This window comes from Rousettus aegyptiacus, unplaced genomic scaffold (assembly GCF_014176215.1).
Source record: "Rousettus aegyptiacus isolate mRouAeg1 unplaced genomic scaffold, mRouAeg1.p scaffold_m13_p_16, whole genome shotgun sequence".
Classification (NCBI taxonomy): domain Eukaryota; kingdom Metazoa; phylum Chordata; class Mammalia; order Chiroptera; family Pteropodidae; genus Rousettus; species Rousettus aegyptiacus.
In genome coordinates, this window is record NW_023416291.1 from 51,925,835 (window position 1) to 51,940,088 (window position 14,254).

General features: G+C 59.1%; 1 protein-coding gene across 1 annotated transcript; it reads left to right on the forward strand.

The window, feature by feature from the left end:
- Positions 1–3,873: 3,873 nt before the first annotated feature.
- ZNRF4 (zinc and ring finger 4) lies at positions 3,874–5,459 on the forward strand. The gene is given in 3 exon segments (XM_036233369.1): positions 3,874–3,994; positions 4,220–4,377; positions 4,380–5,459. Coding segments are annotated over 3 exon segments (1,359 nt in total).
- Positions 5,460–14,254: the final 8,795 nt, after the last annotated feature.

Here is a 14,254-nt window from a genome sequence, read left to right on the forward strand (position 1 = left end):
TTGGACCCGCCGGCCCCATGTACTGTGCCGTCCCCAGAGCTGCGACCAGGAGCCCGAACTGCGAGCCCCGAGCCTCAGGGTGGCCTCCGAGGGCGCTGGCTCAGACGGCGAGCAGATGCTCGCTATTTTAAACCCACTGTTTAACTCATTAAGACAGCTGTTTCCCATCCCCAAAGTCGGCGGAATTAGAATTAAATTCATTCCAGAATTAAACACACACATACACACGCGCACGCCCGCCACCGTTTGCAGGCAAAACTTGTTAGCGTTTCGGCAAGCTGCGCCTCCGAGGCCGGGGACGCGGCTCTGCCTCCGCCTGACAAGCCCCATCACCGCCCAGCAGTTGGCAGTGGGGCCTGTGGCCAGCGTGCCCCATGGGGCCAGACTCCCGCGTCTGCCCAGGCTTCTGCCGTCGGAGTCCAGATGCCAACTGGGCATCCCCTCGGATTTCTCCCCTGATCCTCAGACCCAGCGGGGCTCGGTGTCTGCCCCTGAACTGGCTTCTCCCCCCGGGTCCCCATCCCGGGGACGGCCGTCCAGCCTCCACCTGCCACGCACAGCGGAGTCCAGATTGTGCCTCCTCTTTCTCCTCTCAGCTCTACGTGGTCAGGACTCCTTGTCAATGGCACTTGCAAACAGCTTTGCCCCACCCCTACTGCTACTGCACTGGTCTGAGCCTCCATCGCCTCCAGCTGGGACACTTGTCCCCACCTCCTCCCTGGGTTCCCAGCCTCTGTCCTCAACCCCAACTGGCTGTCTTTCCTCAGCAGCCAGGGGGTTCCTCCTAGAGCTCCAACTGGATTGTGTTGGATACTCTGTTGTTTCAAATCCTTCGGCACAATTGACCTTTCTGTCATGGTGGGAGGTGTCCGGGCCTGTGCTGGACACCACGGTCACCCCCATGTGCCTGTGGAGCACTCGAAATGTGGCAAGTGTGAGTGAGCAGCTGAACGTTTTAGAAATTTCATTTGAATGAGTTTCAATAACCACACGAAGCTCACGGCTGCCGTGTGGGTACGTGCGGCTCTGCAGGCCCTGTGGCCGGTGCCGGCGGGGGCCCACCGAGACCCCCGGGCCCGCACCATTTCCCGGGGCTGGCACCCCAGCTCTGGCTCTGCCTGAGCCTGCTCCGCGCCCCCGGGGCAGGCTGGAAGCGTCAGAGAGTCGATGTCGCTCCCGGCCGATGGCGGGCGGGAGCTGGTGCATCAGCCCCGAGCTCCCCGTCCTTGGAGCGGGGCATGCCTGGGCGCTCGCGCTCTGCTGTCTCCCAGAGGTGCCCCGTGGGACCGAGCCCCGTCCGCCCACCGCAGTCACCTGCTCTGGAGCGCACCCCACGGCAGCTCCGTCCCTTCCCTGTCTCGCCTCCCCACTCCTTCCCGGGGCATCCCGAGATGGCGTTCTCTTGTTTCCTCAGACACCATGCCGTCCCCACCCCCGGGCACTCCGGGCTCCCCACCCCGTCTCCGCCTCACCCTTCGGTTCTCCCTGCACTGCCAACCCGCGCAGAGAGGCCTCCCCGGGTCACCCAGAGGCCAGCCCATCTCTCTCCCAGACCTTCCTCCTCCTCCTCCCCTGCCCGCCCACCTCCTCCTCCATCTTCCAAGTGCCTTCAGCCTCTCTGTTCTCTGACATTTTGTTCCGAAATCATTTTAGACTTACAGAAAGGTGCAGAAACACAGTCGCAGGAAGCACCGAGCGCCTGTGTCCCGTGTCCCCCCACCCCAGGGAAGGGGTTGGGGGAGGAGAGAGAAAGAGAGGGAGGGGAGAGACATACCAAGACATAAACATAGATTTAGAGACACAGGCCCAGGGACACACACACACACACACACACACACACACACACACACAGCAAGCACAAGACAGGGACTTGAGGGGGATCAATACACGGGCACCAACACAGAGACAGAGACTGAGACAGAGAGAGAGAGAGAGAGAGAGAGAGAGGGACGAACAGAGGCAGAAACGAAGAGGCAAAGACAGAAAGAGACGCTGACGGAGACGGGGAGACAGAGGAGGACGGGGAGACAGGCTCAGGCGGGCCTGCAGGTGGCGATTCACGGGCCTGCTGGGTAGGGGCCCGGCAGGCCTCCTCCCAGCCCAGCCCACGGGTCTCCTGAATCGCACTCCTGCTGGGCGTGTGTGTGCTGCACACCTGCCCACGTTCAGGCCAGTGTGTCCTTCAGGTGAGCAGCAGCTGCGCCCGAGGGAGCCAGGGACTTCTGGGGAAATCAGAGTGAACGCGAGACTCGCCCATCGCCCGCTCTCCGCGGCGTTACCTCTAATCGTCAGAGGGGCCAGCGCCTCTGCTCTGTCTGTCCCCTGTGGGCATCGCCGAAGGAGGTCTCGCTAGAAGCATTTGGGGAGGGAGGTGGGTGTGGAGCAGGAGAAGAAAATCAAACTTAATAATCACGCCAGTTTCTCTTCTGTGAGATTCCGGAAGCCTCGCCATCCCCGTGTGAGTAGAGAAATGCAATCTGAGGCAAAAAAGGAACGTGTTGGTTCATATCACGGGGTGGGGGGGAGGTACAGGTGTCACGTGGCCTCAGGCTCACCTGGATTGAGGTGCTCAGACGATGTTCTGGGACCCGGGTCTCCGTCTCCTTTTCCTGCTTTCCCATGCATCTTTTTATGCTCGGGTAGCATCTTAGTTTGGGTTCCCGAGAAGCAGACCTCAGGACGAGGATCTGAGTGCAAGTCATTTATCCTGGGAGTCGGGGGCAGTCGGGAGAGGGAAGGCGATCATCGAGCCGGTTATTGAGGGGGCAGCTGGGGCTCAATCTGCCGGAGCCCCCTAGGGAATTCTGGGGACACGCGCCCCAGAGTCGCCTCACGTGGGTCACTGGTTGGGCTGCCCCCACGGTGGGTGATTATCTGGCTCACCCAGACGGCCCTGCACGGGGACAGAGCGAGGGACGCCACCCTGCCAGCACCTTGATCTCGGACTTCCGGCCTCCAGGACTGCAAGACAACAAATTTCCGTTGTTTTCAGCCGCCCGGGGTGAGGTACTTTGTCACAGCAGCCTGAGGAAACTAATCCACCCTGTTTACCAACGTCCCCTCTTTGGAGAGAGCTCTCGCTCCGTCCTTCCCCTATTGTCGTCCATTTGTTCCTTTATTTACCAAATACTCCCTAAAGAGCGACTCACCTGTTGTCTTTCTTTAGAAATAAAACTTAGTGAGAGTCGGAAAGCAGAAACCCACGTCTCTCGCCACAGAGAGATGGGGCCCCCAGAAACAAAGACGGATAATACTAAAACGATGCTCTAAAACCCCAGTGGAGCCAAGGACCTTCCCCTGAAGGGAGGGCGTCAGCGACGGCCTGCAAGCCGGTCAAGCCGGTAGCCAAGCCGACTTCCAGGAAGTGATCCCGAGAGGGGGAGAGGTGGACTCTCCTCCGTCTTCTCCTTCACACCCACCTACTGGCTCCCGGCTGTGGTCCCCTCCGAGCCTCTCCCCAGCCCCTCCTCCCCCAGCCCCTTCTCGGAGCCTCTGGCTGCCTCCTCCTGCCTGGCCTCTTTCTGCCTCTCCAGCCCACGCTCCGCCCAGAGGACTCTTTCAGACCTGAGTCGTGAGGAAGAGCCAGCCACAGAGAGAAGCGGCCCTGCAGGCGGAGAGCAGAGTCCAAGCCAAGGCCCTGGGGCAGGCTCAGGCTGGCGTGTTGGGGAGCAGCGAGGAGGTCTGGGCTGCTGCAGCAGAGCGCGGGGTGGGGCGGGGAGGGGAGGTCTGGAATTCGGGTTCTAAGCACTGACCTCACGGGCAGAGGGTGCCCCGAGCAGGTCCGGGCCCTTCTAGGAGTCTCTAAAGGTCAGAAGGGGCTGACGCTGGCGCCTTCCTTGCCTTCCTTGTTGAGTCACTGGGAGGCGCAGGGAGATGGTGCCCGCGGAGTGTGGCTGTGCCTGCTGGGCCAGGGGCCACCAGCCCCCAGAAAGCCCAGGCTCCAGGGACGCTCCGAGACTTCCGGAGGTGTTTCCAGAGGCTGCCCAGGCCCCAGGTCAGAGACCTGGGAATTCTGTGTCGGCCACAGGCCCAGGCAGCTGGGGCCCCTGGGGGCAGGATGTAACAGGGCGATGTCACAGAGGCCGGGGGCATCTAGAACCCTGGGGGCTCCTGGCCTCAGCAGGGCCACCTGGGCAGGTCAGTTCCTCCTGAGGTCAGCCTTCAAAAACAATGCAAACGTGGCTGCCGCCAGGGGCAGTTCCCACCTAGGGCCACCCAGGTCCCAGCCGCTCTGCTCACCTGCCTCTGAGCCCCCGGTCCAAGCCACCTCCATCCCGGCCACGGGCTCCGGGGAGGCCCTGGAGATGCCCGAAGGCCTCCGGTCTGCCGTCCCCAGCGGGACCTAGCTCCACAGCGCAGCCCGCGGAGGGGGCATGGCCGCCGTGCGGGCACCGCTGCCGGCCGCGGCCCTGGGGGCGCTCAAGGCCGCGCTGATCCTGCTGCTGCTGCCGGCGCCCTCGCAGGCGGTGGTGCGGGCCGTGCTGGACAGCAACTCGAGCACGGTGGACTACGCGGCCCTGCCCGCCATGTTCGGGGCGCCCCTGGCCCCCGAGGGCGTGCGCGGCTACCTGATGGAGGCCAAGCCCGCCAACGCGTGCCACCCCATCGAGGGCCCGCGGCCGGCGGGCAACGGCTCCCTGGGCGCCATCGTGCTGATCCGGCGCCACGACTGCACGTTCGACCTGAAGGTGCTGCACGCACAGCGCGCCGGCTTCGGGGCCGCCATCGTGCACAACGTGCGCTCGGACGAGCTCGTGCACATGGCGCACGTGCACGAGGAGCTGCGGCGCCAGATCGCCATCCCCGCAGTGTTCGTGGGCGAGGCCGCCTCGCAGGACCTGCGCGTCATCATGCGCTGCGACAAGTCGGCCCACGTGCTCCTGCTGCCTGACTACCCGCCCTGCCCGGACCTGGACTGCCATCCGGTGCTGGCGGTCTCCTGGGTGCTGGGCCGCGCCCTGGCCCTGCTCATGTCCACCTTCTTCGTCCTGCGACGCCTGTGCAGCTGGCTCTGGGCCCGGCGGACGCGCAGGCCGGCCGTGGTCAAGACGCCAGCCTGCCAGAAGGCGCAGGTCCGCACCTTCACGCGGCTCAACGACCTGTGCGCCATCTGCCTGGACGAGTACGAGGAGGGCGACCAGCTCAAGGTCCTGCCCTGCTCCCACACCTACCACTGCAAGTGCATCGACCCCTGGTTCTCCCAGGCCGCCCAGCGCTCCTGCCCCATGTGCAAGCAGTCGGTGGCCGGCTCGGAGGACAGCGCCGACTCCACCGTCGAGAGCTTCGGCGGGGAGGACCCGATGCCGCCCGGACGCCAGCTCGCGCTCTGGGCCATCCAGGCCCGGCTGCGCTCGCGGAGGCTGGAGCTGCTGGCGCGCGCCGGCCCACACCGCCCCTGCAGCGCCACCTCCGCGGGGCTGGCGGAGCCCGCGTCCCCGGAGAGGCCCCCGGACCCCTGAAGCCCTCCGCCCCGGCGGGAGAGCGAGGTCGGGGCAGGGAGGGTGGAGGCAGATGTTTCTGGTCTGGAGACAATAAAATGGGTTTGAAAGCGGCTTCGCGCCCTGGCTGCTGTGGGCCGCCCCGCCTCTGGCCTCTTACCCACCCACGCTACTAAGCCCAGACAGCCCAGGGCTGGCTCCCAGTGTCTCCACCGAAGTGGAAGGCGAGGGGCAGGGGCGGGCACTCGAGGTCGCTGTGTCATCGGCCAGCGGTGGCTCCAGGACAGGCCCCAGGCCTCTGTTCTGAGCCTGGCCGCTGACCCCTTACATGTTCGTTCATTATTAATTTAAACTTGTTTTAAAAATAAACTTTTAACTTTGGAATCATTTTAAATTTACAGACAAGTAGCAAAGGTGCTAGAGTTCTCCCGGGCTCCTCCCCCAGCTCCCCGGCTGGTCACATGTCGGGTGAGCACAGGCGCCTATCGAAACCGGGAGAGCATCACAGGTCCTTTGTGACCAGCTCAGCTCCAGATTTTATTTGCGTTCTTCCCATCAGCCCAGGCTTTCGTGCCGGAAAACGTCAAACGCACTCCAGGGAGGGAGACCAGACGATGGCCCCGCAGGCGTCTGCCACTCGGGGTCCAGTCGCCTCTTCCCCTTCCACACACGCCCCATCTCTTGCTATTTGATGCCAATCTCAGAATTTTTTCATCTGTAAATATTTCGGTTTGTGTCACGAAAGCCGTGATTCTCAACTGGGTGGGGATTTTGTCCCCAGAGGCCACTTGACAGTGTCTGGAGACATCCGTGTGAGTCACCACTTGGGGGGGCTAATAGCCTCTGATGGGGGAGGCCAGGGATGCCGCTTAACACCTTACAACCCCCAGGACGGCCCCCACCATGACCGCCCAAAGTGCGCAGCGCGAGGAGACACACCCTGCTCCGTAAGAGAAACTTGAAAAACCACCGCACAAATTCAAATTCCAGCGTCGTGTTCCAAATAACTATTTCCTAATAGCATCAAACACCACGCGGGGTGCACCTGGAAAGGGATGAGGGCGTTTCCGGTGGACGTTTGTTCACATTGTCCAAATCGAGAGCTGCCGATGGGCTCCTACCTCTCAGCCGAAGCTGTTCCCTCCACCCCCCCCTCTTAACTTCGCCTTGCGCTTCGGTGTCGAAGCAACTGTGTCATTCACCCCGCAGAGACATCCCTGGTCTTCGGTGACTGGGTGTCCCTGTGGCGTCGTGTCACGTGTTCCTCGGTCCCCTGTATTTCCTGTGAATTTGTACCTGGGTTCAGAGACCAGCTCGGACGTGATTGAATTTTATGGCAAGCACATAAGGCGCTTCTTCAGCCCCCCGGCATGCTCTCCAGAAGGTCTGGGCCACAAGGGGTCTTCTGGGCAAGGAGATGGGGTCCTTGCTTGGCCACGTGGTGACCACGATCAGGGATGGGAGCAGAACGATGAGGAGGTGAGCGGGAGCATTCCAGGCAGATGGTGTGGCACGTGCAAAGGCCCGGGGGCAGGCCCGAGCCTGGCGTGTTGGAGGAACGGTTAGGAGGCCTGTGTTGCCGGGGCAGAGGGAGTGAGAGGGAGAGGGAGGGGGGAAGGGCAGGCTGTGCAGGGCCGTGTAAAGCTCGCGAAGGAATTCAGGTTTTATGCTGAGTTAAAACCACTGGAGGTTTTAAGTAGCTCAGGGAAAACTCCTGCCAGCAAAGCTTCTAGGTCTCTATTTTGCAGACGAGACAACGGAGGCCTAGAGGGGCCGAGTCGCTTGCTTGGGATCACACGGTGTGTGGCGATGATGAGATGTGGACCCAGCAGTCGGTCTTGGTGGCTTCACAAGCAAACGTTTGTGTTTAGTCAGGGTTCCCTTTCCTTTTTCATACGCACGGAAGGGTTTTCCACTCACGCTCTGCGGCAGAGCTGAGGACCCCCGAGGTGGCTTAGGAGGTCTTCCTTCCTGGAACGATGATGGGAAAGGGTGGGCCCTCTGCTGTGGCCCGTGTGTGTGGTGGGGCCGACCCCCCAGAGCAGCTTAAGCCCATGCGGCTCAGTTGCTCATGAACATGCAGAGTCAGTTCAGAGCAGGCGTGGAGGCCCCACGGAGTCCATAGCCCAGGAGCCTCCACACCCTCAGTGCCTGGCTTCTGCCTCCTGGGGCAATGCAGTTGCTTGAGCTCCAGCCCTCACATCCGCATTCCAGAAAATGAGGAAGAAGAGGTGAGGAAGGGCTAACCCTCTCCCTTCCCAGACACTTCCTGGAAATTCCACACACCACTTCTGCCAGGACTTCTGCAAGGACACTTCCCAAAAGGATGCTGGGAAATGTAGTTTTTAGTCAGAGTGGCCAAAGGTCCAACTGAAAATGAGGGGTTCTATTACCATGGATACGGAGAGAGCATGTGTTAGGAGTGGCCAGCATGACCCGCCAGTCAGACACCCCAAAGGTCACAGAGGCCCTGGAGCCTTACATCCTGGTTCTGCAGACTCACGCCGGGGGAGGGAGTGAGCTCACCGCCACTGGGAACGAAGCTCTTACTGAGGCTCTGCTGTGCTCAGTGACCCCACTTGTAAATAGGGAACAGCATGGCTAGTCGTGCACATTGCCTGACAGCAACTAAGTGCTCTGTCAGCATTTGTCGATCGACTAAGTGACCTGCCTCCAGCCCAGCTATAATTTGGGTGATCGGAGCTGTGGTGGGAGAAACTCAGACACTGTGTCAGCTCACATGGAGGTGCCCGACCCAACCCAGAGAATCGGGAGGCTTTCTGGAGGCAGCGTCTTCTGGCCTGAGGCCAGAAAGAGCAGGGATCCGCAGTGTGAAAGGAGCAGTGATCCCGGCAGCCGGGCCGGCAGGGGCAGACGCCCCCGCAGCCTGGTCTGGCATCTAGTGGGTCCTTAGTAGGTGTACACAGAGGCCTGGCCCCCAGATCAGGAACTGCTCCCTCTCAGAAGGGGGCTCAGCTTCCTCCCAGCCTCCTTGGCCCCCCGGCAGCCGAGCTGGGCCCTGCTCCAGCCGCCTCCAGGAAAGCGGGGTGCTGCCAGCTCAGCGGGGCCGGCCTGTGCCAGCCCCATCGGGCCTGCCTGGCGGCCGCTGTCAATAAACAACCACGGAGGCCGCCTCCTGCCCATCCAGGCAGTGCCCCGTCTGCGTGGCCTAAGGGGGGAGTGTGGCCAAATGGGGAAACTGAGGCTCAGAGAAGGGGCGATTGGCCTCAGGGATGGGGACGGACTCAGGGATGGTAGCAGCTGCCAGCATGACTACTGAGCACATATGGGCTGCCAGGTGCCTGCACCCGCTCCCGGCATCCCGAGCCAGGCTCCTGGGCACGCCCCCATTCCTGGAGGAAGAAACCGAGTTCATGAAAGAGGATGTGGCTTGCCCCGGGCCATATCCCCAGGGGCAATGGGGAGCTCACTCCCCCACCGAGACAGTCTTTTCCACGTTTAAATAAATGGTTGTAGCGTCTAATTCCGTATTCTGCTGGCCTCTGCCCCCCGCCCGTGGGTCGTGGCTCCAACTGTTTGTCTGCACAACAATATGAACTGTGCAGCTTCTTCTCCAAGCCTGGGCTGGGCAGCCTAGATGCGGCAGTGACCGAGACAGACCCAGTCCCTGCCCGCACGGGGTGCCAGTCTAGTGGGGACAATGGACCGTGACAAGGCAGTGGCAGGGTGACTAGGGCTGTGACGGGAGACACACAGGTGAGGTTTCAGAGGGCACCTTCCCAGGCAGGACATCTACCTCAAGACCGGGGTAGAAGGGAAGCGGCTGGGCAGGGGTGGGGAGGGTGTTCGGGGGTGGGGGGCAGTATAGACAAGGACCCAGAGCCCTGGAAGGCACCGGGGCTTTCAAACGCGTGGAGCCCCCCAACCCCCAGCCTCTGCACACACACACTTCTGGTTATGACACATAGCAACACTTCAAGGTCACAGCAAAGCGCTCTTCAGCAGCCTGAAAGAGCTTTTTATTCCAGAAAGACAAATGGAAGTGGGTCCTATTATAATCGATCCCATTTTCCAGATGAGGAAACCGAGACCCAGACGGTTAAGTGAACTGCCCTGGGGCAACCGGCTCAGAAAGGACAAAGGTGGGACTCGAGGCCCCGAAGCCTGCCTTTGCAGGCCCTTTGCATCCCTTCTCTGCCAACCCCCATGAAGAACAGTCGGAGTGGAGTGAAGGGTGGAATGAGAGGCGGAGTGACCCGCCCCTGCCACACCGGGGTGCTCAGGGCGTCCCCCACCCCTGGCTCTGTCCCACTTCCTCCTTTCGGCCTCCTTTAGTGAGTGCCAGTCTTTTTTAATGCCGGTTGGGGACAGTGTTCTCTTCGCCTCTTCTACTCCACATCCCCTGCTCCTTATGATCCGACCAGTGAGAGGCAGATTCCTAGGAACTGTTACTGCCACTCCCAATGGCTAACGGAGGCAGCTGCAAAAATGGTGGAGGCCACCAGGAGGCTGGCTGCCAAGATCTCGGCCCAGACTGGCATCTGGAAGGGGGTGTGTGTGAAGCTGATTCATCACCTGGTCCTCCTTCCTTCCTCCTCCTCTGTCACCGCCTCCTCCCCACTCTGTCCTCTTCCTTGCCCACCCCTCCCAGCCTCCCAGCAGGGCCAGGAGGGGAGGACGTTTTTAGGAACAGATGGCTGCCTTCTTTGCCCAGCATTCTGCCAGTTAATTAACGCCGCCTGTAATTAAACTTCCCACAAATTAGCTGTCAGCTACGCTAAAGGGAACCGTCCCTCTCAAATGCCACCTTGACTTGCTGAATTGTGAGCCTTGTCGACAAAATAATTAAAGGCAGAGGGAGGCAACCGAACTTTGGAGGCTTCTCCCCCTCTAATATCTCTATCGGTGTTCATGGCCAAACGCTCCCCCCCAAGGCTTGGAAATACGAGGCTTTTTTTTTTTCTTTCTTTTTTTTTTATGAGGTTCTTTGAATTAATTCCCATTGTGGAAGGAATTTTATTGAGTGCTTATTGCCAGGCAATGTGCTAGGAGCGGGGAACACAGTAATGAACAGGATAGCTATAATCACTGCGTTCCTGGAGCTCACCTCCTTGGCACACGTTTTTCAAAGCGAAGGAAATAAATGAAGTTGGTACAGCTGGGGAAGAGCATTCGGGGAGCGGGAACGGCCAGCACAGAGGCCCCGAGGCAGGGCCAGTTGTGATGGGGGCCGGATCGGGTGGAGATGGAGGAGAGGGGAGATTGTTGGCAGGCAGCGCAGGCAGCGGCAGCCCTGGGATCGGCTGGCATGTCATGTGGAGGGGGAAGGGAAGAGGAAAAGGAAGAAGGGATCTGGAGGCTCCCAGGTCCCTGGCCCAGGGAGCTGAAGAAACTGGGTGGCTGATCCACAAAGATGCCCGATTTACACAGACTGAAGCCTTTTTCAAAAAGGAGTGGGCAGCCTCATGCAGGTCAGTTGCCAAGGTCCAGGCAGTTTGGTCCAGGGCCAGGATGGAATGAAGCCACTGGCCCTGGGCCTCTGCACTCCAGTCTCCCCTAGGAGGTTGCCCCAGCCATAAGATGGGGGCAAATGCTACCCACACCTGTTAGTATACAATCAGGTCCTGACGGCTGCAGAACCCAGTCCCCGGGAGACCCCAGGGGAGACCAGCAATGTGCCTGCCACACACGCCCAAAACACAGAGGCTCAAGCCCCAGCTCCCGCAGTCAGGGGAGAGTCGTGGGAGCCTCACCAGGAAGGCAGGAGGGCCAACACGGACCTCTGCGTTCTGGCCCCTCCCAGAAGGCCTTGCAGCCCCGCGGCCTGATTTCAGGCCCCCTGCGTTCCGGCCCCTCCCAGAAGGCCTTGCAGCCTCGCGGCCCCGATTTCAGGCCCCCAAAGCACCTCAGGACCTTTGCGTGAGCTGCGCCTGCTGTGCGCTGCCACTGCCCCTCCTACACTGCCCAACTTGTCCTTCAGGCCTTTGCCCTGGGGTTACCTCTTCCAGGAAGCTTCCCTGATGCCTCAGCCTGACCTAAGTGCTTCCTCTGGGCCCCTGCGCGGTCCGTGCTTACGCCATTGCGGCTCCGACCACCCTGTGGTGTGACCACTTGGCACCACGTCTGTCCTCTTCCCCCAGTGGACTGGGAACCCCATGAGAGCTGGAGCTGCCTTTGTCACTGCCGTGACCCCACTCACTGCTCAGTAGAGTTGGTGGCACAGAGTAGGCTTGTTAAATAATAGTAAATAATAACAGAGCCCTTGGGGCCAGATGTGTTTTGAAATTCAGAATGTCCCAGAATTTAGGATACTAATAAGATGTACTCAGCAGACATTATGGAACACACCCGGTCCCCAGGCCACCCAGCAGGGCCTGGGGCAGCCCAATAAACGCAGCAATACAATGGGAACATTCACAAAAAATGAGATAAAACTTATTAATAGCCAAAGGCTATTAACCCTTGATCCCAATGAGTTTTAGAGTCGTCCTGATGAAAATTTTCTACTTTCAGAGCTTTTCGGATGTTGGAATTGTGGGTGAGGGGGTGGGGGCCTGTGCTTGTCAGTGCTCACTCCCACTGCAGGGGGGGGGGTCTGCCCCCTCCCAGCAGGCTCCAGGGCCCACTGGAATCCCAGCTCCGCCCACTTGGGAACTGTGGGGAGGGGACAGGAAGGGGCACCTTTCTGTGCCTGGTTTCTCCATCTGTAAAATGGACATGATTAGGGGCCTAATCTATGGTGCTATGGGGAGAGGATTAAACATCTTTGTTCATATTTAATTTAGATAAAGTGCCCGGACTGTCACCAGGCCACTGTTAAGTCCTCAATAGTTCTTTGTTAAATCTTATTTAAAAATAAGAATTAAATAGACTGGAAAAGATTCAGGAGAATTAAGATTACAGACACCCTCATCCCCGAGAAAGTCGTAAGGAGCAAAGATGTTCATTTTGAGGCACGTGGCCGGAACTTCAGACTAAACACAAAGCAAACGGGGAAAAAATGTGCGATCTCGTCTCTCTCTTTTTTCACCTTGCTCTCTCCTTGTAAATTAAAAACACACCTCCCGAGGGAGCTCTCTGGGGCGGTGGAACTGCTGTCTGCTGTCTGTCTACGCTCGCGGTTCCACAGGTGTATGTATTTGTCAAAACTCCGAACTGCATCCTTAAATTACACCTCGATAAAGGCAAAAATACGTGTGTCAATGCCCCCAACCTGTGCTCATAGACACGGCCGGTGGCAACGCGACATGGTGCAGCCCCTCCGGAAAACCGTCCGGCAGTTTCTTGAAAAGTTAAACACACACCTACCATATGACCCAACTATCCTCATCCTGGGTGTTTGCCCAAGAGAAACACAAGCATATGTCCACACGAAGACGTGTGTGACAATGTTCGTAGCAGCTTATTTGGAACAGCCAAACACAGGAAACAACCCGAATGCCCATGAGCTGGTGACTAGCTAAACAAACCTGGGTCCCTCCGTACTCCAGAATGAGACAGCGGTGAGAAGGAGTGAACGAACTATATTCAGACACACAACCGCTCCGAGTGAGAGAAGCCAGCTTCCAGACGTGACCGCTGTGATTCTATTTATAGCAGTTTTAAAAATAGGCGAAAGAAACTGTGAGGATGGAAAGTAGAAAGAGGTACCTAGGGTGGGAGGAGGGGGCCCTAGGAAGCACTGCCTCGTGGAATGTTCTATATACAAGGCCGGAAGAACCAGGGTCGGGGGAGGGAGGCAGACAGCAAAACTAAGGAAACACGGAGAGACTTCAGCCATCAGGCTAAATAACTTTCAACGGTAATATTTGGGAAAATCAAAATTAATGGCAAAAAAAAAAAAAAAAGTCCAGGATGAAGAAAAATTTGCCCTGACACTCATAAGACACCTGCCCACTGCCCTCCCCTGCTGCGGGTTCTCCTCTGGGCCCCCAGCCTCCAGGGTCTGGGTTTGGCTATAAAAACGCACCCAGCTCTACATCAAAGTCTGTGCCTTTGCGGGTCGGAGTCACACCTCAATGAGAAAGTTAAGAAGAAAGAGACAGGCGCACAAAACGACCTTTTTCAGTTCCAAGCGTGCCCACAAATGAAAGGAAAAAAGCCCATTAGAATGATTCTGGGAGGGAAAGGGGATAACAGGAAGAAATAAGTAGATGCATCAGAAATTAATATAAAATCATCCTGAATGTCAAGTGTAACGGGAAAAAATTGCTAAACAAACAAACAAACCAAAAAAACAAGAAACCGGTGGGGCGGGGATGGGATCAAATCCATGTTTGTTGAATGAATACGGCAGTGAGAATAGCACAGCCCCAGCACACCGGGAACTCCCGGTAAACAAACAAATGGCCAAGTTAATTAAGAGGGGACCCCCCCCTCGTCTCCGCAGCTTGACATCGCCCCCTCGCTGCCCACCCTTCCCAACATCCGTCCGCAGCCGCACCGGTGAGGAGGGGGGAAGGCGAGGTGACCGGTGGTGTGTCCCTCCCTCTTCGCGGTTGTTCTGCGAGCCCCGGAGGGCAGGCACCTGGGTGCCAATTCGCCACCGCTGTATACCCAGTGGGTCCCCTGGCCTGGCATAGAGCGGGTGCTCCTTAAATGTGCACTTGACCTGAAAGATAAAGCTCTGGGGTCTTTTGATTGCCTGAAGCTGTGAGGGGGGAGGTGTCTTCCATCCTCCCTGGGGGCAGGAAGTGGCGGACAGGGGTCTCTAAGTCCAGCCCCGCCCCTTCTTGCTGGCGCCTGAGTCCAGAGAGGGGGAAGGGCAGGTGGGGGTGCCACAGTCAGGAGGGGGTGCAGGTGCTCAGGGGCCACCCCAGGGCCGTGCCGAGGCTGCGGGAATCCCCACCGGTGCT